The following is a 27,121-nucleotide window of genomic DNA, read 5'->3' on the forward strand; positions in this document are numbered from 1 at the left end:
ATATATCATCATGGATATGCAAATTAAAACAATGAAATACCACTACACACCCATTAGAATGGCCAAAATCCAGAATGCTGACAACAAATGCTGACAAGTATGTGGAACAACAGGGACTCTCATTCATTACTGGCAGGAATGCAAAGTAGTACAGCCGTCTTGGAAGGCAGTTTGGCAGTTTCTTATAAAACATACTCTTACTATACAATCCAGGAATCATGCTCTTTGGCATTTACCCAAATGAGTTAAAAACTTGTGTCCATACAAAAATATGCACACAGATGTTTTGTCTTGTTTTAATTTATTTATTTATTCGGCTGCACTGGGTCTTAGTCGGGGCACACAGGATCTTCATTGCATCATGCGGGATCTTTAGCTGAATGTGGGATCTTTTTTTAGTTGCAGCATGTGGGATCTAGTTCCCTGACCAGGGATCGAACCAGGGCCCCCTGCATTGGGAGCACAGAGTCTTAACTACTGGACCACCGGGGAAGTCCCTGCACACAGATGTTTATAGCAGCTTTGTATTCATAACTGCCAAAATTTGGAAGCAACTAAGATGCCCTTCAGTAGGTGAGTGGATAAACTGGTACATCCAGAGGATGGAACATTGTTCAGCACTAAAAAGAAATGAGAGGGCTTCCCGGGTGGCGCAGTGGTTGAGAGTCCGCCTGCCGATGCAGGGAACACGGGTTCCTGCCCCACTCCGGAAAGATCCCACATGCCGCAGAGCGGCTGGGCCCGTGAGCCATGGCCACTGAGCCTGCGCGTCCGGAGCCTGTGCTCCGTGATGGGAGAGGCCACAACAGTGAGAGGCCCGTGTACCCCGCCCCGCCAAAAAAAAGAGATGCTAATGTAGAATCATAAAAAGATGCTGATGTAGAATCACATTTTTCAGGCTGTAACAAACAGTGTTGGAGGGGAATTCCAGAGTTTATAACTTCAGGATCAGAGAAGGAACAAACAGATTACCTTGGGTACAAAGAATGTCTTTCCACATTGTGAACTCAGAGGTGGCACTCGGAAGACGAGGTTAGAGTTCTTAAAAGGACATGGCTTGTAGACAGAAGTTATAATAGGCATTAGATTAGTAATTCAAGTTCTCGGTCATGGGAAAATGGGACAAACTGCACTTGTGGGATTTGGAACAAGAGGAGAATGGGAGAGTGACCGGCAGGCTACTGGAAGATCCCGGAATGAGGCAACAATGGCCTGAACTCAAGTGGTAGCTGTGGAAACAGAAGGGGAGAGAGCAGGTCCAGGAAAATTCTCAGAGAAGTAAATAGTATGATTGAGTAAAATACTAAATGCAGGAGATGAGAAGTGGAAAAATCATAAATCTTCCAGGTTCAAAATCTAATATGCCAAGAGAACTGGCACATTCTTCCCCAGAAGAAATTCAGGCTGTGAAAAAAGAATCTAGTTCTATTACAAATACATAAAAGAATCTAGTTCTATTACAAATACATAAAAACCTCATTGAAGGGGTAGCGGGAAAGGTGATGACCTACGCAATTTTGAAATGAGTGGCATCTGTGAGACCAAAGGCAAAAGGAATTGCACGTCAGCACTGTTCCCTAGTTGACAAAGTTGGTTCCCATGGGGATATGGGTCAACAACTCTGATTATATCCATTTCTGTACACTGAAATTGAACAATTAGAAGATGATGGTGGAGGCCAAGTTTCCAATGTTGGATTGAGAATTTACAGAGGGGAGGAGAAGGCTAGAATAATCCATGTGGTAATGGTTTAGAGTTACAGACATCATTAAGAGATTATGTTTAGCTTAATACAGATACAGATGGTTACATATACTAATGTTTATAGATATGCATATATATACAGGTTTATATATATGCAAATACTCTATCTGGTGAGAGGACATAAAAGAAATGACACCCCAGCAGTAATAAGTACACCCAGCAAACAGATCTTGGTTTCTAATACCAGTCTCCATATAATCCACATTGATGGGGTGGGTCAAAGGGGCAGAGGGGCCTACTGTAGGATCTCCCAACGGCTGAAGCTGGAACAATTTAAGCAACAAAATAAAGGAATAATGGATTATAGCCCAGAGCATAAGATAAACATCCATGAGTCCATACTGATAAAAATAAATGATTCCATAAATTAATAAATGAGGGAGAAGAGACAAATCTCCCATGCAGAAAAACTCCAAATAATTTACATAGATACTCCACCCTCAAGTATGGAGAGTATAACTTCCCACTTCTTATACACAGGCTGCACATAGGTACTTCCTTCCAAAGAGGACAGTATGGAAAGGCAGGGAGGGAATGCCTTCACAGTGGAAAACCTAACAAACACTACCTCAGCCAGATGATCAAGGTTAATATCCACAGTAAGTCATTAGTAGCATATACCCTTGATGTGATATGCTGAGAACAGCACTGTACATCTGTGATCTTACTGCCTCAACCCATAGCCCCGGTCTAATCATGAGAAAAACATGAGACAAATTCCAATACAGGGCATTATACAATATTCCTGACCAGTCCTCCTCAAAACTGTCCAGGCTGTTAAAAACAAGGGAAGTCTGAGAAACTGCCACAACCAAAAGGAACCTAAGCAGAAAATACAACGTGGTATCTGGATGAGATCCTGGAAAAGAAAAGGGGCATTCGGTAAAAATTAAGAAAAACGGAATAAACTATGGACTTCAGTTTATTAAGGTATCCTGTGGATTCACTGATTGTAACAACTGTACCAAAATAACGTAAAGATGTTACAAAGAGGGGAAGTTGGGTGTGGGGTATATAGGGACGCTCTGTACCATCTTCTCAAGTTTTCTGTAAATCTAAAACTGTCCTAAAAAATAAAATCTATTTTTCTAAACGGTCATCTTGTTCAAAATGATGAACTGGTGCTATGTGGGAGTTTTTCTTTAAAATTGTGAGGCTGGGTGAACAATAACCCAATACAGGGTTTTCCCTGATTTGCCCACTGACGAATTTTCCTACCACGCTCCCTTCTGCTCCTTTCTGCTCACAGACCCCGTCCGTGCCGCCCCTTGCTCTTCTATGAACCTGCCGGATAGTCCCAGCTTTCGGATCTTTGCACAGGCCATTCCTTCTGCCCGAAACGCTTTTCGCAGAGGATCGCACGGTCCCCATACTTCTCAAAGGCGCTGTGTAAGCATCGCACCTTCAGAAGAAAGGCTCCCCAGCACCTGTCTGCAGCAGCGCTCGCCTCTGCTTTATTCCACATACCAGTGTTGCTCAACCTATTGCCAGGGCTTCCCTGGTGGCGCAGTGGTTGAGAGTCCGCCTGCCGATGCAGGGGACGCGAGTTCGTGCCCCTGTACGGGAAGATCTCACATGCCGCGGAGCGGCTGGGCCCGTGAGCCATGGCCGCTGAGCCTGCGCGTCCGGAGCCTGTGCTCCGCAACGGGAGGGGCCACAACGGTGAGAGGCCCGCGTACCGCAAAACAAAAAACAAAAAACAATTATTGCCATTGTTCAATTAACCAAGAAGCTGGTTTAGATATTTTTCTTCTAATCATCCCCTACTATGAAATTTTAATACCACAGTCTTGCTGTTTATAAACTATGCCCGCTGGAGGGTCACAATCCAGTATAATATCTAAATTTTGTAATCCCAAGAACCAATTTCCACCTCCTTGAGGATGAAATCACCCCACTGATTTTCTATGGAATTTTATTTTATTTCTTTTTTATACAGCAGGTTATTAGTTATCAATTTTATACATATCAGTGTACACATGTCAATCCCAATCTCCCAGTTCATCCCACCCCCACCACCACCCACCACCACTGCTTTCCTGAAACGCTTGGTGTCTATACATTTGTTCTCTACATCTGTGTCTCTATTTCTGCCGTGCAAACTGGTTCATCGGTACCATTTTCCTAGGTTCCACATATGTGAGTTAATACACGATATTTTTCTCTTTCTGACTTACTTCACTCTGTATGACAGTCTCTAGATCCATCCACGTCTCTACAAATGACCCAACTGCGTTCCTTTTTATGGCTGAGTAATATTCCATTGTATATCTGTACCACATCTTCTTCATCCATTCGTATGTTGATGGGCATTTAGGTTGCTTCCATGACCTGGCTATTGTAAATAGTGCTGCAATGAACATTGGGGTGCATGCGTCTCTTTGAATTATCATTTTCTCTGGGTATATGCCCAGTAGTGGGATTGCTGGGTCATATGGTAATTCTATTTTTAGGTTTTTAAGGACTCTCCATACTGGTCTCCATAGTGACTGTATAAATTTACATTCCCACCAACAGTGCAAGAGGTCCCTTTTCTCCACACCCTCTCAAGCATTCGTTGTTTGTAGATTTTCTGATGATGCCCATTCTAACTGGTGTGAGGTGATATCTCATTGTAGCTTTGATTTGCATTTCTCTAATAATTAGTGATGTTGAGCATGTTTTCATGTGCTTCTTGGCCATCTGTATGTCTTCTTTGGAGAAATGTCTATTTAGGTCTTCTGCCCATTTTTGGATTGGGTTGTTTGTTTTTTTAATATTGAGCTGCATGAGCTGTCTATATATTTTGGAGATTAATCGTTTGCTGATTCATTTGCAAATATTTTCTCCCATTCTGAGAGTTGTCTTTTCATCTTGTTTGTAGTTTCATTTGCTTTGCAAAAGCTTTTAAGGTTCATTAGGTCCCATTTGTTTATTTTTGTTTTTATTTCCATTACTCTAGGAGGTGGATCAAAAAAGATCTTGCTGTGATTTATGTCAAAGAGTGTTCTTCCTATGTTTTCCTCTAAGAGTTTGATAGTGTCCGGTCTTACATTTAGGTCTTGAATCCATTTTGAGTTTATTTTTGTGTATGGTGTTAGGGAGTGTTCTAATTTCATTTTTTACATGTAGCTGTCCAGTTTTCCCAGCACCACTTATTGAAGGGACTGTCTTTTCTCCATTGTATACCCTTGCCTCCTTTGTCATAGATTAGTTGACCATAGGTGCGTGGGTTTACCTCTGGGCTTTCTATCCTGTTGCAAAGATCTATATTTCTGTTTTTGTGTCAGTACCATATTGTCTTGATTACTGTAGCTTTGTAGTATAGTCTGAAGTCAGGGAGCCTGATTCCTCCAGCTCCGTTTTTCTTTCTCAAGATTGATTTGGCTATTTGTGGTCTTTTGTGTTTCCATACAAATTGTGAAATTTTTTGTTCTAGTTCTGTGAAAATTGCCATTGGTAGTTTGATAGGGATTGCATTGAATCTGTAGATTGCTTTCGATAGTACAGTCATTTTCACAATGTTGATTCTTCCAACCCAAGAACATGGTATATCTCTCCATCTGTTTGTTTCATCTTTAATTTCTTTCATCAGTGTCTTATAGTTTTGTGAGTACAGGTCTTTTACCTCCTTAGGTAGGTTTATTCCTAGATACTTTACTCTTTTTGTTGAAATGGTGAATGGGATTGTTTACTTAATTTCTCTTTCTGATCTTACGTTGTTAGTGTATAGGAATGCAAGAGATTTCTGTGCATTAATTTTGTATCCTGCAACTTTACCAAATTCATTGATTAGCTCTAGTAGCTTTCTGGTGGCATCTTTAGGATTCTCTATGTATAGTATCATGTCATCTGCAAACAGTGAGTTTTACTTCTTCTTTTCCAATTTGGATTTCTTTTTCTTCTCTGATTGCCATGGCTAGGACTTCCAAAACTATGTTGAATAATAGTGGCTAGAGGGGACATCCTTGTCTTCTTCCTGATCTTAGAGAAAATGCTTTCAGTTTTTCACCATTAAGAATGATGTCAGCTGTGGGTTTGTTGTATATGGCCTTTATTATGTTGAGGAAAGTTCCCTCTATGCCTACTTTCTGGAGAGTTTTTATCGTAAATCAGTGTTGAATTTTGTCAAAAGCTTTTTCTGCATCTGATGAGATGATCATATGGTTTTTCTTCTTCAATTTGTTAATATGCTGTATCACATTGATTGACTTGCGTATATTGAAGAATCCCTGCATCCCTGGGATAAATCCCACTGGATTATGGTGTATGATCCTTTTAATGTGTTGTTGGATGCTGTTTGCTAGTATTTTGTTGAGGACTTTTGCATCTGTGTTCATCAGTGATATTGCTCTGTAATTTTCTTTCTTTGTAGTTTCTCTGTCTGGTTTTGGTATCAGGGTGATGGTGGACTCATAGAATGAGTTTGGGAATGTTCCTCCTCTGCAATTTTTTGGAAGAGTTTAAGAAGGATGGATGTTAGCTCTTCTCCAAATGTTTGATAGAATTCACCTGTGAATTCACCTGTGAAGCCATATGGTCCTGGAATTTTGTTTGTTGGAAGATTTTTAATCAGAGTTTCAATTTCATTCCTTGTGATTGGTCTGTTCATATTTTCTATTTCTTCCTGGTTCAGTCTTGGAAGGTTATACCTTTCTAAGAATTTGTCCATTTCTTCAGGTTGTCCATTTTATTGGCACAGAGTTGCTTGTAGTAGTCTCTTATGATGCTTTGTATTTCTGCGGTGTCCATTGTAACTTCTCCATTTTCATTTCTAATTGATTTGAGTCCTCTACCTCTTTCTCTTGATAACTCTGGCTAAAGGTGTATCAATTTTGTTTATCTTCTCAAAGAACCAGCTTTTAGTTTTATTGATCTTTGCTACTGTTTTCTTTGTTTCTATTTCATTTATTTCTGCTCTGATCTTCATGATTTCTTTCCTTCTACTAACTTTGGGTTTTGTTTGTTCTTCTTTCTCTAGTTCCTTTAGGTGTAAGGTAAGTTTGTTTATTTGAGGTTTTTCTTGTTTCTTGAGGTGGGCTTGTATTGCTATAAACTTACCTCTTAGAACTGCTTTTGCTGCATCCCATAGGTTTTCAATCGTCGTGTTTTCATTGTCATTTGTCTCTAGGTATTTTTTGATTTCCTCTTTGATTTCTTCAGTGATCTCTTGGTTATTCAGTAACGTACTATTTCGTCTCCATGTGTTTGTGTTTTTCACGTTTTTTTCCCCTGTAATTGATTTCTAATCTCACAGCACTGTGGTCGGAAAAGATGCCTGATATGATTTCAATTTTCTTAAATTTACCAAGGCTTGATTTGTGACCCAAGATGTGATCTATCCTGGAGAATGTTCTGCATGCACTTGAGAAGAAAGTGTAGTCTGCTGTTTTTGGATGGACTGTCCTATAAATATCAATTAAATCTATCTGGTCTATTGTGTCATTCAAAGCTTGTGCTTCCTTATTAATTTTCTGTCTGGATGATCTGTCCATTGGTGTAAGTGAGGTGTTAAAGTCCCCCACTATTACTGTGTTACTCTCAATTTCCTCTTTTATAGCTGTTAGCAGTTGCCTTATGTTTTGAGGTGTTCCTCTGTTGGGTGCATATATATTTATAATTGTTGTATCTTCTTCTTGGATTGATCCCTTGATCATTATGTAGTGTCCTTCCTTGTCTCTTATAACGTTCTTTATTTTAAAGTCTATTTTATCTGATATAAGTATTGCTACTCCAGCTTTCTTTTGATTTCTATTTGCATGGAATATCTTTTTCCATCCCCTCACTTTCAGTCTGTATGTGTCCCTAGGTCTGAAGTGGATCTCTTGTAGACAGCATATATATGGGTCTTGTTTTCGTATCCATTCAGCGATCCTGTGTCTTTTGGTTGGAGCATTTAATCCATTCATGTTTAAGGTAATTATCGATATGTATGTTCCTATTACCATTTTCTTAATTGTTTTTGTAGGTCTTTTTCTTCTCTTGTGTTTCCCACTTAGAGAAGTTCCTTTAGCATTTCTTGTAGAGCTGATTTGGTGGTGAATTCTCTTATCTTTTGCTTGTCTGTAAAGCTTTTGATTTCTCCGTCAAATCTGAATGAGATCCTTGCCGGGTAGAGTAATCTTGGTTGTAGGTTCTTCCCTTTCATCACTTTAAATATATCGTGTCACTCCCTTCAAGCTTGTAGAGTTTCTGCTGAGAAATCAGCTATTAACGTTATAGGAGTTCCCTTGTATGTTGCCATTATTCCCTGTTGCTTTCAATAATTTTTCTTTGTCTTTAATTTTTGTCAGCTTGATTACTAAGTGTCTCAGCATGTTTCTCCTTGGGTTTATCCTGCCTGGGGCTCTCTGTGCTTCCTGGACTCTCTCTTCTCCTGGGACCCCTATAATGCAAATGTTGCTGCGTTTAATGTTGTCCCAAAGGTCTCTTAGGTTGTCTTCATTTCTTTTTATTCTTTTTTCCTTATTCTGTTCAATGGCAGTGAATTCTACCATTCTGTCTTCCAGGTCACTTATCCATTCTTCTGCCTCAGTTATGCTGCTATTGATTCCTTCTAGAATACTTTTCATTTCAGTTAAGGTATCGTTCATCTCTGTTTGTTTGTTCTTTAATTCTTCTAGCCGTTTGTTCTTTAATTCTTCTAGGTCTTTATTAAACGTTTCTTGCATCTTCTCAATCTTTGCCTGCATTCTTTTTCCGAGGTCCTGGATCATCTTCACTATCATTATTCTGAATTCTTTTTCTGTAAGGTTGCTGATCTCCACTTCATTTAGTTGTTTTTCTGGGGTTTTATCTTGTTCCTTCTTCTGGTACATAGCCCTCTGCCTTTTCATCTTGTCTGTCTTTCTGTGAATGTGGTTTTTGCTCCACAGGCTGCAGCATTGTAGTTCTTCTTGCTTCTGCTGTCTGCCCTCTGGTGCATGAGGCTATCTAAGAGGCTTGTGCAAGCTTCCTGATGGGAGGAACTGGTGGTGGGTAGAGCTGGCTGTTGCTCTGGTGGGCAGAGCCCAGTAAAACTTTAATCCGCTTGTCTGCTGATGGGTGGGGCTGGGTTCCCTCCCTGTTGGTTGTTTGGCCTGAGGCGACCCAACACTGGAGCCTACTCGGCTCTGTGGTGGGGCTAATGGCGGACTCTGGGAGGGCTCATGCCAAGGAGTACTTCCCAGAACTTCTGCTGCCAGTGTCCTTGTCCTCATGGTGAGACACAGCCACCCCCTGCCTCTGCAGGAGACCCTCCAACACTAGCAGGTATGTCTGGTTCAGTCTCCGGTGGGTCACTGCTCCTTCCCCTTGGTCCCGATGTGCACACTACTTTGTGTGTGCCCTCCAAGAGTGGGGTCTCTGTTTCCCCCAGTCCTGTTGAAGTCCTGAAATCAAATCCCACTAGTCTTCAAAGTCTGATTCTCTAGGAATTCCTCCTCCCGTTGCCAGACCCCCAGGTTGGGAAGCCTGACGTGGGGCTCAGAACCTTCACTCCAGTGGGTGGGCTTCTGTGGTATAAATGTTCTCCAATTTGTGACTCACCCACCCAGCAGTTATGGGATTTGATTTGATTGTGATTGCGCCCCTCCTACCGTCTCATTGTGGCCTCTCCTTTGTCTTTGGATGCGGGGTATCTTTTTTGGTGAGTTCCAGTGTCTTCCTGTCAATGATCGTTCAGCAGTTAGTTGTGATTCCAGTGCTCTCGAAAGAGGGAATGCTGAAATCACCCCATTTAAATGCATGTCTTACAGTGGCTTCTTCTTCATCACACCACTTATCACTACTGGATACCTGTAGCTGTTCACTGGCTGTCGCCCCATGGAAACATGAACACTGTGGAAGGGACTTCTTGTTTACTACTTTGTCCCCAGGGTCCACTGCAGTGCCTGGTCATATTAGGTGCCTGGTAAATTTAACCTCATGAGCCAAAAACTACTTAGGCTTTTTCACTTTTATACAGCATGCTACATTTGTTGTTAACTTATACAATAGTTATGGGCTGAATTGTCTTCCTTCAGATTCATACGTTGAAGTCCTAACTCCTTAGCATCTCAAAATGTGACTGTATTTGGACAGTTTTTAAATAGCTAATTTAAAAAAATCATATATCTGATAAGGGATTGACACCCAGAATATACAAAGAACTCCTATAACTCAATAACAAGGAAATACAAAGAACTCCTATACAAATACAAAGAACTCCTATAACTCAATAACAAGGAAAACACAATCATAAAAAGAGCAAAGAACTTGAATAGACGTTTCTCAAAAGTTAATATACAATGGCCAATAAGCACATGAAAAGATGCTAAGCATCACTAATCATTAGGGAAATGCAAATCAAAACCAACCACTATGAGATATACCACTTTGTACCCATTAGGAAGGCTATCATCAAAAAAACAAAAACAAAGCAAAAAAAAAAAAAAAGATAACCAGATAGGAAGAGGCAAGGAAAGATCTTCCTCTGGAGATTTCAGGGAGGGCAGGGCCCTGTGGACACCATGAGTTCAGACTTCTAGCCTCCAGAACTGTGAGATAATAAGTTTCTCTTGTTCTGAGATACCAGGTGTGTGGTCATTTCTTACAGCAGTCTAGGAAACTAAGACGCCTATCAAATTGGCAAAGTTTTGGTTTGTCTGTCTGTTTGTTTTTAATTAAAACACCCATTGTTGGGCCCAAAACGTAGAAGAATGGGCACTCTCACACACTTCCAATAAGAGTAATTTTATTATGTAGACATTCATTTCTTTTCTTTTTGACTATATCACTTTTCTAAATTTTCAATAATGAGAGTATATGTATATTTTTTTCCAAAAGAAAAAAAATTTATTTTTAAATCCACTATCATCACCATTATTTAACATTTTCTGCAAGTTCTGGTCAAGGTACAATAAACTATAATAAAATATTTATTATATACATGCTAAGAGTTAAAAGTTATGACACATACATTTATTCCTGAGTCTTTTATACAACAAAAGTATAAAAATTTTATGTGACAAAAATTTAAAAGACTCAGGAAGAAACATTACAAAAGGAGTTCAAGAGACCCCTGGGTTTTATTTTCTTTATCAACTCGGAAAGCTGATTCTAAATGTATATGTAAAAGAAAAGGACTCAGCACAATCAAGCCCCTTCTGATGGACAAGGAAGAAAGGAAGACTTCTCTAACAGACATCAAGAGTAACCATGAAGCTATAATAATGAAGACTGTATGACACTAGCAGAGGTAGACAAATTAGCCAACCAACTAGAAGAAAGACCCTCATACATATGGAAGTCTGACAGCTGACAGCATGGCAGATCAATGAGTAAAGGAGGAATTAGCCAAAAGTAGGAATTGGCGGAGGAGGGCATGTGGGAAAGAAGGTCATCCAGGTAGAAAATAATGAAATTAGATCCTTATCTCATACCAGGCACAAAAAATAACTCCACATGGACTAAGAACTCACTGTTAAAAACAAAACTTTAAAGCTTTTAGCAGAATATATAGGTGAACCTTTCTGCACTTGTACTGGAGAAAGATTTGTTTAACAAGACATAAAGGGCTTCCCTGGTGGTGCAGGGGTTAAGAATCCGCTTGCCAATGCAGGGGACACGGGTTCAAGCCCTGGTCCGGGAAGATCCCACATGCCGCGGAGCAACTAAGCCTGTGCACCACAACTACTGAGCCTATGCTCTAGAGCCTGCGAGTCACAACTACTGAGTCTGCACACCGCAACTACTGAAGCCCACATGCCTAGAGCCTATGCTCTGCAACAGGAGAAGCCACCGCAATGAGAAGCCCGCACACCACAACAAAGAGTGGCCTCCGCTCGCCGCAACTAGAGGAAGCCCACGTGCAGCAACGAAGACCCAATGCGGCCAAAAATAAATAAATAAAATAAATAAATTTATATTAAAAAAAGACTTAAAAAGCACTAATTATAAAAGATTGATAAATGTGAATAAGTTAAAAATAAGATCTTCTTTCATCAAAAGATCATCTCTCTCTCCAAAGCTTGGGGGCTGATATACGACAATCTAGGGAGATGCCCTCCCTCCAAAGTTGCATTTTCCTTAGGGTTAAAGAGGTTTGTGTGTTACAAATGGGAAGTTGCCAAGGAGAGTTCAGCAGTGGTCCCGTGCTTTCTGGGGCTCTCTGCCCTGAGGGTCACCTCCTCCTCACTATTTAAAGTATAATTGATCCCCACAAGGATCTGGTCTTCCAGCTTTTCCCCAGTACACCTTAGAATAATGGATAAACCCAAAGGACATGAGCTCACAGTACAAAATAATTAGACACCTTCAGACAACTATGAAAGAAAGCCAGCAATACATGTATATATAAATAATAAAATATATAGCAACTATAATTTATAATACATATATAATGTAGTAATATGTAATATATAATATTCTGAAGGCAAATAATTAAACAGATGGACCAAGAATTTCAAATAAGCCTAATAAGCATATTTAAGAAGATAAAGAATATATTAACAATGTGAAAAACAGGAAATTCCTAAAGAAGATAAAGGAGGAGGAGGGGAGAAAGAAAAACCAAATTAAAATACTGGATATGAAAACAATAATAATTTAAATAAAAGGTGTAATAGATACAATTAGAAACAATAAAATAAATACAGCAGAAGGAAATCTACTAAAAAATTAATTGGTAAGAATAAGATCAGAATGGGAAACTATCCTAGGAGCAGAGGATAGGAAGAAAATACAAGGAGACAGAAAACATAAAATAAGACCCAAGGAGTAGGAAGGATAGACTTTTTTGAAGAAATAATGTATATAAATTACTCGGAATTAAAGAAAAATGAAAAACACAAATTTGAAGGGCTCAAATAATGTCCCCAGTACTCACACCTAGAGACACTGGAGTGACATTTAACACAGATAAAAATCAAAGGTATTTGCTGATGTTTGAAACTGCTTGTGTCCTTCCCTTGAAAACCGCCTTAGGCCACGCTTTTTCTCAGTTTATCTCTTAGTGTTGCTCCACTGTCTTCTGGCATGGAACGCTGAGGTGAAGAAATCTGAGGACAGCTTAGCATCATTCCCCTTATAACAAGCGACCTGATTTTTTGATGCTTTCTCTGTGGTGGAAAGTGGGGAGAGGGTTACAACCTGGCCCCTCACGGGCCCCCCAAGGACATGCTCTCTGCACACAGAGAGATGCTGCGCTAAGAAATCCCAGCTGTGCCCCCGTGTCCTAATCCAGAGGCTGCTGTTCCCTCCGGAGGGTAACCTCCTGTCTTCCGCTGAGGTGGGTGAGAAGCAGGCCCACGCTTCACGATGTGGGGGAGAGGATGTAAAGAGCCGGCTGGTTTTTGCTGTTAATTTTATCATTAAAAAAAGTTTTGCTATGGGACATTTCAAACGTACAAAAGTAGGAGGAATGGTATAATAAGCCGGCTTGTATTCCTCACCCCGATCTCACATCTAGCTGCATCTGAAACCACCCAGCTCTCCATGTGCTGAAGCAGCACCTGCACCCCGTCTTCCAGAGGCGAGCAGTACAACAGGTCCTGAGCCCCTGGAAGCCCACGTGTAACTCAGCTTGCTTCTTAGATTCCCCAATGCCGATGTAGGGTCCTGCTTTCTTGAACCAGCTGGGTCAGTGTCAGCTCATCCATTGCCTTTCCAACTCCAGAATTTTATTGCCCTCACACTCTCTTTGTCCTTCTGGCTATGCCTTTTCCTTTATCCCTTTACTACCATTTTTGTGGGATGGAATGGAGGCCAACACCAAGTTCAACCTGCCATCTTTGCGCAAACATTGATTAACTTCTTGAATTGAGTACTTTCTCATGTATATGGCTCTCTTGATTACTTTTCTTGTATGTTACATTTTCAAAGACATTAACAATTATCCATTTCAAAGACATTAACAATTATCTGTTGAGCTCTTATTAAATAACTTATGTATATTAATTTATTTAATATTTTCAACGACATGTATTACACTTTACTACTACTGTTACCCTATCTGACAGATGAGGAAACTAAACATCTGAAGAGCTCGCATGGCACTCACGGCTTTAAGGATCTGGGATTTGAGCCCGAGACCTAAAGCCCAGGCCCCAGATCACTGTGGATCCTGCACCCCATTTCTTTAGCCCTCTGACACAGGCCCTTCAGCTGGTCTAGGGTCTCCAAGACAAGCCCGGGTAATGGACTCTTGCTCAAATTCCACAGCTTTAAATTCAAGGAAGCACTTTGGACCAAGCCAGGCTGGCCTGGGTGAGCTGAGTGGTCAGGGAAGGACACAGGGCTCCTTACGCCACAAAGCCGTATCATATATCAGAAACAAGACTGACAAGGCGCACTTGCCCCAGACGTGAGGAGCCCTGGCCCAGGGGCCCCTGAGCCCACCTGCCCAGGCTTCTGTATCTCAGGAAGTCAGCTGAGCTTCTGAAGGCTGACAACATTCACACCCTCAGACCTACCCTCTGCAAGCAGTGCTCACTGAGGGGGCTCTCAGGGGTTCCCCGTCTTCCCTTGGAGAAAGTTACTGTCTCCTGCTGTGCACTACAGTGCCCTCCTTCTGCATCCTTTTCGGAAGGGGACTCTGGGGCTTACCCATGTGGTATCCATGTCTGGCTCCTCGGTCAAGACAAATCTACTAAGAAAACCTGTCCTCGATCGCTCACACTACTCCCATCTCCAATTTGACTGTCTTCACACTAGCATGAGACGTTTTCAGAAAAACAATCAAGTCTTCAGTTAAAAAGACTGAAACAAACAATAAAACAGAAATAAAGCAAGAAAAGAAATTATCTCTAGGTTGAAAGTCAGTGAAGAAAACAAGAAGAAAGATTTGTTAAGGCTTCTGTGGGTTTAAAACAAACAGTGGCATCAAACAACCCAGGGTGAAATCCCACGGCACACCTCAAGAGACCGTCCACTGTCACGCGTAAGCCCGTGTCGAGTGGGAAGGTGAGATGTTTCCTGTTAATTTACGCACTGCACACATCCTGGAAGCATGGGGACACGGAGATGAACAGGACAGTTTATAAACACAACAATAAAAGACAAAGAAAAGAAAAAGGACTTACTGTGGACTGTGTTTGTGCCATGTATTCACCCTCCATTTTGTTCAGACGTATGTTTGTGTCCTCAAGCAGTTCTTGAATATTTTCAGTGTGCTGCTTTTGAAGTTCAAACTTTTCCTTTTCCATTTCTGCTACAGCATTGTGGAGCTACACGGTGAAATCAAAAACTGACTCTTTCACTACCATTATAGAATAGACTGTTTTGCAATTCAGAAAAACATGTTTTCCTACACTTCTCTATTTATATGGTGACCTGAACAACCAGAGATATAAAACTCATAAATAAACATTCAAAGTAAAGATACCACGTAAAGAGCATGATTAAGAAACAATTTTTTGTTTACTTTCCTGAACTGAAAATTTTAATGGATAAACAAATAATTAAGGGAATTATCCACCTCAGGTACAAACAGTAAATAGATCAGACAGATAATACAATTCGTCAGCTAAACAACACTAGTACTAGCCTGAAATCAGAAAACAGAAATATCTGTAATATTGCTATTGTTTAGGAAGGTTATCTCACCGTCTGTACTTTCATCTTAGTTGCGTGAAATTTTGCACAAGAGTAATGTTGAAAATGCTTTGCCCTTCACCCTACCCCCAAGGAGAAACTATTTTTATCCATCCCATAACCTTTACAAAAGTGGGCACAAAGATGGTATTTGTAAATCAAAGAGAGTTCTCTAGGGAGAACTCTATGTCCTCATGCATACTGGCCTTTTTTTATGAAGATTATGTACACATGTTTGAACGGATGAAGCTCTAAGATATCAATGTAACTGAGGTAAGGAAACCAAAGTTCAAAGGACAGGTTCCAAAGGGAGTTGAACACCTGTGCTCCCAGACTTGTGGGCGTTTGTTCACTTACTTTCATGGGAGGGGAATTCAGAATATAACTCCTCTCCCCTGTATCCAATCCCTGACTCATCCAAGGTTGGGTGGGGGGCAGGAGCCCAAAACAGTCTAAAAGATACATTTTACTTCCCATTCCTGAGTAGGCGGGACAGACAAGGGTATGACACATGCACAGAGACCTCATTTGACTAGGAAGATACTGGAGGGACAGGGAAAACCCTGAGAGATGGTGGAAACGAGAGGAGAAGACAGGACATAACTACGCCTGTTAGTGGGAAGGGTCCCAGGAACTTTCCTTCTAGTTTCTGGCTGAACAGGAAGAGCAAGGATGGCTCAGTAATAGCCGTACAGAAGATCCTGGGGTTTCACAAATTTAACAAATGCAATTTTGACTATTTGTAAGTGGTCTCGCAAATCACTGATATGGTATATTTCTTTGCCAAGGTACACGTTTTAAACCAGTGTCATGTCTGGTATTCAGAAGTCAGTCACTTGTCTGGCACGTGAATGCAGCCAAGCCCACAGCGCCTGCATCTCAGAACCGCTTTGCAGCTGCTGACTGACGTGCACAGCAACACTGATAAAGGGTGTAAAGGAGTCACTTGGAAGGTCGCGGTGGTTTCTTCACGTGTGTGGTCCCCCATACGTCCCACGCCACACACCGCCTGAACGTCACACCCCTGCTGTACGCAGGGGCCCGTGAGTGCATCGCTTTCTCAGGCCGGTGCCTGCTGCCCCTGGGGCGCGTCTGCAGTCAGCCTGAGCCCTTTATAGCTCACCCGGGGGTTTAGAGCAGAGCCCACAGGGTGAGCGCAGCCACAGCACAAGTGTGCTAGAACTTGCCTAGCTGTTTGAGGAGGGGACAGGCGCACTTGGCCTAGAGGTCTGACTGGGGACTAATCGCGCACTCCGTCGGTCCTGGGTAGCCACCAGGCGTATGCTCCGGACCATCCGCGGTGCTCAGGCCCCAACGTAAACGGCGTCGTCCAAAGAATACGGTCGGCCCTCCGCACCCGCAGGTCTCACATCCACGGACTTAGCCAACTAACTGCAGAGCGAATTTTGACTGCATCCATCCAACACATTTTATTAGCATCTACCATATATCAAGCAAATGCGTCACCGAGAGCTTCCCCAAGCCTAGCAATGAACTGGGAGTCCAGGTCACTCGGCCCGGGAGCCTTTAGAGGGCAAACATTCCCCTGAGGCATAAACTGGTTAAGCAGCAAATATTATTAGTTATGTTCTAAAGCACAAACCCTGCTAAGCCATAGGATGCCATCGTGGCCCTGACAATAAAGGGATCTATAAACCCACAAGGAGGTATTTTAGCCAGGGCTTGGCAACGGGTTGAGGGGGTGCAAAGGCCCTCTCAGTATCCTACAGATTGGTCTATAGCCTGGACATTTGACTTGCCTCACGCCACAGGAGGCCTAGAGGAACCAGGAATCTGTCCAAATAGAAGAAAAAGTATCGTAAAAGCCAACAGGTTAATGGTGTAGCCACTCTGGAAAACAGTATGGGAATTCCTTGAAATGTTAAACACAGAATTAGCACATAACCCAGAAATTCCACTCTTAATTATATACCTGTGATATAACAGAAATATATATATATATATTGATCTCTGCCCCCAATTCCTGGCTCTGAGGTCCTATATCCCTTGGGATTTCCTGGGTGACAGGACTGTCTTTGGTTCCAAGAAGGCGACTCTGGGTGGGCTCCTGGGCAGCTTCAGGATGGGGGCTGGTCACCCGAAAGAACAAGCCATCCATGATCAGAAGCCGGGAACTTGCAGCACACCCCCATCCTCCAGGGAGGGGACAGGGGCTCAGGACCGCATTTATAGTCAATCATCCCCACATGATAAAGCCTCCATAAAAATCCCAAAAGTACAGCGTTTGGAGAGCCTCCAGGTGGGTGAACAGCTGGTGCCGGGAGAGCAGTGTGCCAGGAGGGCGCGGGGAAGCTCTGCGCTCCTTCCCACATACCTGGCCCTGTGCATCTCTTCATCTGGCTGCTCACCTGCATCTCTTATTATATTCCTTACAATAAAATGGTTAAATGGTAGAATGTCAGTGAGTGCTTCCCTACGTTCTGTGAGCCATTCCAGCAAATCACGGAATCCAGGGAGGAAGTGGTGGGAACTCCTATTTACAGCCGCTTGGTCAGACGTACAGGCAATAACCTGGGACTTTCGACTGACGTTGAAGTGGGCGCACTCTTGTGGGACTGAGACCTTAACTTGTGGGATGTGATACTGATTCTAGGTAAATAGTGTCAAATTTAACTGAATTATAGGACATCCAACTGGCATCAAAGGGAACTGCTTGATGTGTGCAAAGCCCACACATGTGGCGTCAGAAGTGCTTTGAGGGGCGAGGAAAGGAAAATGCAGGCAGTGCTTCTCCCTCTTCAGGAGCCAAGACAAGTGAAAACACAGGCCACACAACAACCTGTGTACAAATTTTCATAAAAGCATTATTATCCAAAAAGTGGAACCAAATGTCCACCAACTGGTGACACGTGGTGCATCAACACAACGGACTATCATTTGACCATAACACGGACTGAACTACTGATTCATGCTACAACACGGAGGAAACTTAAAAACATTATGGTAAGTGAAAGAAGCCAGTAACAAAATGCCATGTATTGCATGATTTCATAGGCCAAAGTGTGGAGACAGAAAGTGGATGAGTGGTTGCAGAGGGCAGAGGAAGGGAACACGGGAAGAGAGTGACAGCGGGTACCAGGTATCTTCTGGGCTGACAGGAATGCCCTGAAAACCATACAGTGGTGATGGTGGCAGGACCTCCTGAACAGACTGAAAACCACTGAACTGCACACTCTAAGAGGGTAGATCTTACGGCACGCGAGTCGTAACTCACTTTTGGAAAGGCCCACAGGTGACAAACAGCACGGCAGAGCCGGGTAGCTGGCGCACTCTTGTGCAGCCAGTAGAAAGTGCACGAAGGGGAGCCGGATTGCGGCAAAGGGGAGAGGCGTCTCAATCACAAAGAGCCTCGTAGCCCCAGGGGCCGCTGGGAACCACTGGGGTGATTCACGGTGACGAGGAACACCAGATGTGTGCTTCAGAAAGACCGTCAACACGGCTGTGTCATGGGGCACGGACTGCGGAGCTGCCGAGGGTCCAGTTATAGCGGCGGAGGCCAGAGACACGGTCTCCAGACCTAGGGGAGGGACAATGTGAATAAATCACAACAAATAGAACAGAAGTGCGAGTGATGAGGTGTGAGAGGTGAGGCAAAAGAAGAGTGTGCGACAGCCGAGCAGATGCCACCACCATCGGGAACAGGGAGAAGGGGGGCCTCGGGGAGAGGCTGCTTCAGCAACAAAGGAAGAAGATGGAGTTTGGGGAGAATGATGGAATTTAGATCAAGGAGAGATCCATTTCTTCCCCACAGCTTTATTAACGTTAGCAGCTTTATTCACATAGCATACAGAGCACCAATTTAAATCAGACAGTTCAAGGGTTTTTTGTATGTTCACAGACTTACGCAACCATCACCAAAATCAATTTTATCACCCCAGAAGAACACCTGTGCTCTTTAGCTATCACGTCCCTCATCTCTCTGCCTCTATAGATTTGCCTATTCTGAACATTTAATACAGAGTCATAGAATTGGTCTTTTATAATTGGCTTTTTTCACTTAGCACGATGTCTTCAAGGTTCACCCATGTTGTAGCGTGTACCAGTCCTTCATACCTTTCCACTGCCCAGCAATATTCCATTGTATTAAGATACTACATTTTATTTATCCACTCAGCAGTTGATTCCTACTTTTTGGTTTTCATATGAATAATACTGCTATGAACATTCATGTATAACTTTTTGTGCAGACACATGTTTTCATTTCTCTTGGGTATGCAGGTAGGAAAGGCATTGCTGCGTCAATCATAGGATAACTCTAAAAAAGCTAAAAAGGAGAGATCTTAACTAGGTAGCTGGATACCTGGGCCTTAAAGTGAGAAACGTAGGATGGAGAATTCTACGAGGGAGTACACACACACACACACACACACACACATACACACACACACACACATATCACCTCACCTCGGCGGTACAGATACTTCACACTTTCTGAATGGATGACCGCATAAATCACAACATCCATCTATCCTCTGCTTACTCATTTTTGGCACCTACCCTGCTTGCACCAGGCATTCATCTCTGCCCAGATTTACATGCAACTGTACTTCACAAAAAAGACCTTTCACCACATTTGCAGTGTTTCACATCACGGTGTTTTACACCGTGTTAACTGTAAGAAAGAGCTGCTGGTCCAGCTGAAAGCATAAAACGTACCCTTGCGCATGGCAGGAGACAGAGACTCTTTTCTGCAAACACCAGACAACTTAAATTGCGGAAGAAGGAACTAGGGGAAAGGGAGTCAGGGGCTACTATGAACGCAATGGACCTGACGCAAGCAGAAGAATATGCCAAATTTATAGAAAAGATAAAACCACTCAAATGAAAATGCAACTAGAAAAGAGCTAAGTCTGCCCCTCTGAACACGGGCCCTTCCCAGGCTGGCACTGAAGCTGCCACAGCCAGGACAGATAAGTCCTGTGTCTGCCTGGGGAGGCATCAGAGCTCTCAGGAAAACAGACTGAACCCAGATTAATCGGGGACTATCAATCGGGAGGAGGAGTTAACTGCAGATCTTTATCGCAGAGCTCCTCAAAAGAAGTAACGTGCTTCTTTCCTCTTACATACGTACTGTGATGTCAACTAATGGCTAAGGGCTCCTAGTGAAAGTACTGCACGTGACTAGGTAAGACTCGTTCATAATGAGCATGTTTTACATTACTCTTGGCACTGCTGAATTTTATGAAAATATTTTTCGGAATTAAATGCTCCTCCAAGAATAAGCCATCCACTACTGATCTTGTTTACATCAAAAACAAATTTATGCTACAAATATTGTGTTACCTGAGATTTCAGAAAAGAAATGATCCAGGGCCTACGTCTAAAGTTTAAACAGTTTAACTTCCAAAAACTACCTGTTGTTACATCCCTGCTAATTTCGCTTAAAATCTACTGGCTCTGACAAAAAATTCAGAACTTTAATTAAATTCAAGAATTCTTAAAAGTAACTTTTCTAAATGAAAACTAGTTTACAAACCATTAAAATTCCAGAAAAAATATACCAAAACATGAACAGTTAGTCTAGAATATTAAGTTATTTTTATTTTTTCAAACATTTCTGTACATTTTGTGAACACCCATTATTTTTATAATTAAATTTGTTCCGTTCAAGTATAACCCTTTATATTTTTCCATAACTATTTTATTTTATGTGGCTTACCTTTTTTTCCCAATCATTATTCAGAGATTCTGTACTTTGTTCACATATCTTTTTTAACTCTGCAATCTGGTTATCTTTGGTCTCTCTGATAACTTGACATTCACGTACGAGGGTCTGAACTGTCAAAAATGATGAAAACATAGTTAAACCAATTCTAGCTGCCACGTTAAGAGTCTGATGATAATAAAAACATAGTGTACCAGTTAACAGATCATTCCATTTCCCTCCAAGTCTTATCCGTTCTCTCCCCTAAAATCTCTCTTATTCTTTCCCCTCTTCTTCTCATTTCCACTACCACAGCCTTGGCTGAATCCCCCGTTACTCACTCCCTCGACAATGTGTGCTGGCCTCGGTACCACTCCCCTCCAATGGATCCTCCGCCGCTGTGAGGAGGTCTTCCTACGGCGCAGATCCCATAGCGCCACCCCCAGACTTAAAATCACCCCGCAGCTCCCCTCCCCTACAAGACGGCGGCCAAAAACCTCTGGCGTGAGAACAGCTCCTCATGATCTGGCTGCTTTCTGGCCTCACCTTTTGCCACTTCCATATGTTTAAACTCATAAACGTACCAGCCTATCTGCAGATCCCTGAGCCCATGTCCGCTCCTGCACCGCTGCCCAAATGCGATCACTGATCTACCTGGCACGCCCCAGCCTTCCCTGCTGCAACATTGCACATCTTTAGTCTCAGCCCAAGTCGCGCCCTCTTTATGGAACGTTCGCCAACCAGGCTCCTCCTCTTGCAGGGGCAGAAAGAAGCTCCTCTTTATTCCCCGTGAGCCTCATAGATTTCTCCTCTAAGTCACTTATTACATTATGTGTTATAGCGGTTTACTCGCTTATTTCCTGAGGAGAAAGATATTTCAACTTTTTATCCACAGAGCAAAAGAGTGGCACAGAGGCAAGTGCTCCCAACTACGTGTACTGAGTGCACAGATGAAGGGCCGTCATTACCACATGCTGCTGCTGGACACACTAAAATCGCTGCCAAAGTTGGTGTGACTGAAACAAAATACGCTTTAAATTATATAAAAGATTTCCCTTATAAATCATTTAAATTTCTATCTTCTTTTTAAAAATGCTTTGAACTGTCATTGATTCAAGTGAAAATGTGTTTAATATATTCATGTCATCTGGATGGCAAAATAAATTCAGCTGTGTATCTGCTTGAACGCAGTATTTCCTTAGCTTACTGAATGTTTTTATTCACTTACTTCAAGATAGCAAAATTTTCATAAACATTTACATAGAAATTTCTTTCACTCTTATATCTCAACTGTGCAGCAAATAAGGTGAGAAGAAGAATCCAAGTTAACCTAATATTAGTCTAAAAGCATCTACAACATTTTACTTCACAATTCTAAAATTAAAACTAAGCCCTGTTTGCAAGTCAAAAAGCCTTAGGAAATAATATTTTTAAACCTTAGGCATGTTTAAACTGCCTGGTTTGAATCAGGGTAAAAAACGAAAACCTAGGAATAAATTTTAAATATTTTTGTAGCCACTGGAATTTGGAGCGGCTCAAGGAAAACCTCTCCACTTTCCTCTTACTCATCACCTACCTCTTATCATTCACCAGACCCTTCAAAATTTCTTCTTCCATCCCATTCTCACTACTCCCACTGCCATCGTTCAGATATTCTGGGTCCTCATCATCTTACACACAAAATTCCAGAAGCATGGAAGCATACCATCCTTGAGTTGAAGGGACTTCATATACATTACTTATCTGATGGCCATTTTGTAACAAGTAAGCCGAGGCGCAGAGACGTGCTGATGTGACACAGCAGACGCTGAAGAGCAGGTCTGGGATTAGAGACCAAGTTTCCTAATAAGCGGGGTGCTCACCTCTCTCTCCCTCTCCCTCTCCCCCTCTCTCTCTCTGTCTCTCTCTCTCCCTCCATTCTGCCTCTGACTATTATAACAGACCGGGAACTGGCCTCAGCATGTTTCACACGCCCACTGTTACCAGACTACTCCACCCAAAATATGAGGTCCTAAAACTCACCTCTCAAAAATCTTCTCTGACTCCCCAGCATCTATGGGATAAACTTCTAAATCTGAAATTCAAGGTCATGCTTAGGTCACGCCAAGTCACCTATCTTAATCTTTTTCAGTCTGTCTCTTAATGTATAGGATCTCCACTCTAGATACATGGTTTTGCAGCATCCCCTCCACAACTTACCAATATCACATTCCTATCCCAGGACTTGGAACTCTTCTCTCAACTAATCCAATCTTACAAAATATTTTCAGCACTCTCCCTAATGACTGTCTGTTGCATTTCAATGTTTCAACCTATAGTCATAGTCAATTTAACACTTGATTACATGCTCTCTTTTCCTTCATAATGAAAGTGTAAATGGGGAATACTTTTTAAATGTTTGTTCTGTCGATCACAATACTAGCATATACTGTAAGGCATAAAGATACTTAATGGAATGAATTTTATTAGACCAAAAGGAGTAATTTCTCTAGACTTCCTTGTGAAAGCCAGTAAGTTCTAATTCTATGACTGACCTATGGCAGCTCCAGCCCAGTGAAGAGGGAGAGAATTAAGAAGGAGTAACAGTTACAGACTCTTCCAAATCTTTAACCAAACCAACCACCATTGCTACCACACACACGCACGCACACACACACACACACACACACACACACACACAGAGTTTTTCTTAAGTCCTGTAGAAGCTCACATCAACAGATCGACTGATGGAAACCCACATAAACATTCCCTTCTCATACTACAAAAGGTCAGAAATAAAATTTTACTTTATACAAGAACTAAAATAAGATGGAAGTGTTATTAAAAGGTTTATATAACAATACAACATCACCTTTCTTTTCAAGTTTTCTAATAGTCTCCTCCGTTTCATTTTGTTTCTTTTTGTATAAAGTTTTCATTTCTTCTATTTCATTATTCTTTCTTTCTAAAATCTGCAAATGAATTTAAAATATTTTAGTATACAATATGTTTTATGTATGGAACACATAATTTTTTTAAAAAATAGCACAATATTTTTGCAAGTCTATCTCAGCTAATCTCATAAATGGCTTCCCAAAAAAGATGAAAAAATTATACTTTAGTGCATCGACAAAATATTAACTACACCAGAATAATTGATTACCGAAAGAAATGTTACCTGCTTTGAATTTTCATGTACCAATTCTTAAGGGGACTGTAAATGGTAAATTAGGTGATTCTCTAAAATATACTTCAGAGATTAAGCCGTCACAAACTAGCAGAGAGAAGCCATCAGAAACCTGATATGTTGATACAGTACAACTCACCTCCCCACCACACTGGGACAGAACATCTGCAGACACGCACATCCCTGAACCCTCCCACTAGTGTCCTTCTATCACTTTCACGCACAATAACAAGAATTCCCAGACACGTGGGAACACGTGATGCAATAGGCTTCTCTTATACTTAGCTCTGCTACTGGGAATCAAAAAAGTCAGCTCAAAATATGTCAAAAATTGCATGGATATTTTACATCCTTAATTTATACTGTGTCAGAAGTTTTTAAATGAATCATTTAATAAACTTAATTATGATTATATGCTTCTAAGTACATCTACAGGCAAAAAAAAAAAAAAAAAAAAAAAAAAAAAACTAGAGAATAACCAAAGAGTAAGAAAGTTTGCAAGCAGAAAAAAAAAATGTACTAACCAAAGGGAAAAAAGAAAACCAAATTGAGGCAGAAGTATGAATATCCACTTTTCTTGTGGTTGAGGTATATTTCCTATATACCCAAATTCAGTTTTTTAAAACAGGTTATTCACCAATGTCTAACCAACTTTTTCTTAGTGCTTTTATTACCAGCATTTTACTTCACCTTTCATTGTTTTAGTCCCACCTCTAAGAATGACTGGTAAATAAGAAAAGGAGATAGTTTGAGCCCGATGTCCATAAAGAAGCAAAAAAGAAAAAGAATGTATGCAAACAGATAAAACACTCTCAATTTTATTCCTTCCCAATTCCTAACACTTAGGAAATGGCATACATGCAACAAACTGATGAATATACTTTCCAAATCTAGCATGAGGTCAAGGATTTTATTTATATTTTACCTGGCATTTCAAACTAGTTGCATTGCTTTCTTTTTTCATGCAGAATTTATTTTAGAAGAGAAATTCCTGGAAAGGATTCTATTATTAAATGTTTTTCTTAGAACAGAGCTTTGTAACAGACATACCAAGAAGCCCATTTCAAATTCTATTACCACAATTTTCCCAAATATATTTCTATATTTATTTATCTTATACATCAATAGGTTCTATTTCATTTGGACATATACATATGCTATATTGAAATTATATTACTGAATCTCTAACATATCCATGAAAGAGAACTGTTTTTCTTGAACCATTTAAAGTAAAGTAAAATACTAGTAAGAGCAGAAAGTAATATTTGCCTCTAAAATTTGAATGGAAAAGACGAAAGGAGAAGGAAAAGGATTCAATATTTTTTCTCTTTCTAATTTTCAGCCAGTGGTTTCCGTCTTGTTGCTCTGAAAGAAGGTGAGCCAAACAGGCACCTGACTAAATACTAGCATGTTCTCAGCTCTACGGAAGCACGGGCACGTGATGCTGTGGCCTCAGCTCCCTATCTCCACCTTTGTCACTTAACTCTGTGAAGCAGGTCACAGGCTGAGTTCCAAAACAGACAACACCAGGCTTCCATCTGGATCAATTTTCATGAGTTACAAATTCATACATCACATATTAAAATTATACATTATATACCATTACATTTTTTAAATCAATACTAAAATATAGTTATAAATTCAAATTCAATGTACAATAATTATAAATTGATGACTTTTGCTGTGCTCATTAAGAAGAAAATTATACTTCAAAGTACAAACTGAAATACTGTAAGGCATAAATCCCGACGAGCTACTGAAAACAAAAAGCCCACCTGGCAGTGCCAGCATTACGGTGCACTCAGTCTATAGCAAAGAGAGCTAAATACAAGGGTTTCTTTTTAAATTAAAGGGGAAATTTTAGGGACTTCTCTGGCGGTCCAGTGGTTAAGACTCCGCACTTCCAATGCAAGGGGCGTGGGTTCGACCCCTGGTCGGGGAACTGAGATCCCACATGCCGTGAGGTGTGGCCATAAATAAATAAATAAAAATAAAGGAATTTTTAATTGCCAGAAAACTGAAAGCATCTTAGACCAAAACAAACTCTAGTATTTACAGTTGATGACTTATTTCAGCCTTTATGAAAGGTAATGATAAGACTGTAAAGGACTATAAGAAGACCAGCCTTCCATCGATAGATAAAGAAGAACTAAAAGGTCATGTAAACTATAAGGATTTACATAAATACATCTGTTTAGCAAATGAAGTTTAAAGATCAACTTTTGCTAGGATATTAATTTAGCAAATCCCATTTATAAGACAGACTCCCATAAGTACCTAAATAAGTGGATGGATGGAGGGAGGGATGGTCACAAGACCTAGAGTCTTTCAAACAGTCAATATCAATAAAGTAATAAACTGTACACACCCTACCTTCTGAACATCAGCGTCATGCTTCTGCTGCAGTTTAAGTTTCTCTTCATGATATTGAGCTTCCATCATTTTTGTTTTCATGTCCAACTTCAAGGAAAATATTTCAAAGGTGTGATTAATTTACTTTTCCCTTTGGCAAAAATACACAAATTAAAATAACTACCTATATGAAAGAGAGTATCATTTTCCACCTTTACCTTATAGCCACTAGTCCAGCAATCATACTACATATACCAATATGTTGGTCACATTCTTCGATTACTTCTAAGCTAATTAAAAGTCTTTTGAATAAATCTCACTTGACAGGCAGAAGTGACAATACCGAACTCAGATTCGTAAGTGATTCCCAGTCCACTCCACCGCCAAAAAGCAGTCATTTTAAAGCGATATTTTGCTAAACCCACTTGGTATTTTAGCCTTTGTTTATTATTTTTCAATTGAGTAAGTCTCTATTCAACTTTTTACTTTTTTCCTTTCTCATATCTACGTACTCATTTCTAAATGCTCTTATTTACCTATATACTTAAATATAACAATTTGTGAAAGACTGTCCATATAGGCCTATCACTGATAATGCACAGATTTTCCAGTTCTCGCTCCTGGAATTACAGACTCCGACTCCC

General features: G+C 41.0%; 1 protein-coding gene across 18 annotated transcripts in view; it reads right to left on the minus strand.

Annotated features, from left to right (window-relative positions):
• Positions 1–27,121, minus strand: part of CEP112 (centrosomal protein 112) — a 426,576-nt gene that overhangs the window by 329,465 nt on the left and 69,990 nt on the right. For all 18 annotated transcript variants that reach the window (XM_032616346.1, XM_032616345.1, XM_032616350.1 and 15 more), the window contains 4 exons: positions 26,499–26,585; positions 23,811–23,910; positions 20,975–21,093; positions 14,784–14,927 (listed from right to left, as the gene is read on the minus strand). In XM_032616346.1, coding sequence (XP_032472237.1) covers positions 14,784–14,927; positions 20,975–21,093; positions 23,811–23,910; positions 26,499–26,585 — 450 coding nt within the window. The remainder of the gene's footprint in view (positions 1–14,783; positions 14,928–20,974; positions 21,094–23,810; positions 23,911–26,498; positions 26,586–27,121) is intronic.

Source organism: Phocoena sinus, chromosome 20, assembly GCF_008692025.1.
Source record: "Phocoena sinus isolate mPhoSin1 chromosome 20, mPhoSin1.pri, whole genome shotgun sequence".
Classification (NCBI taxonomy): Eukaryota; Metazoa; Chordata; class Mammalia; order Artiodactyla; family Phocoenidae; genus Phocoena; species Phocoena sinus.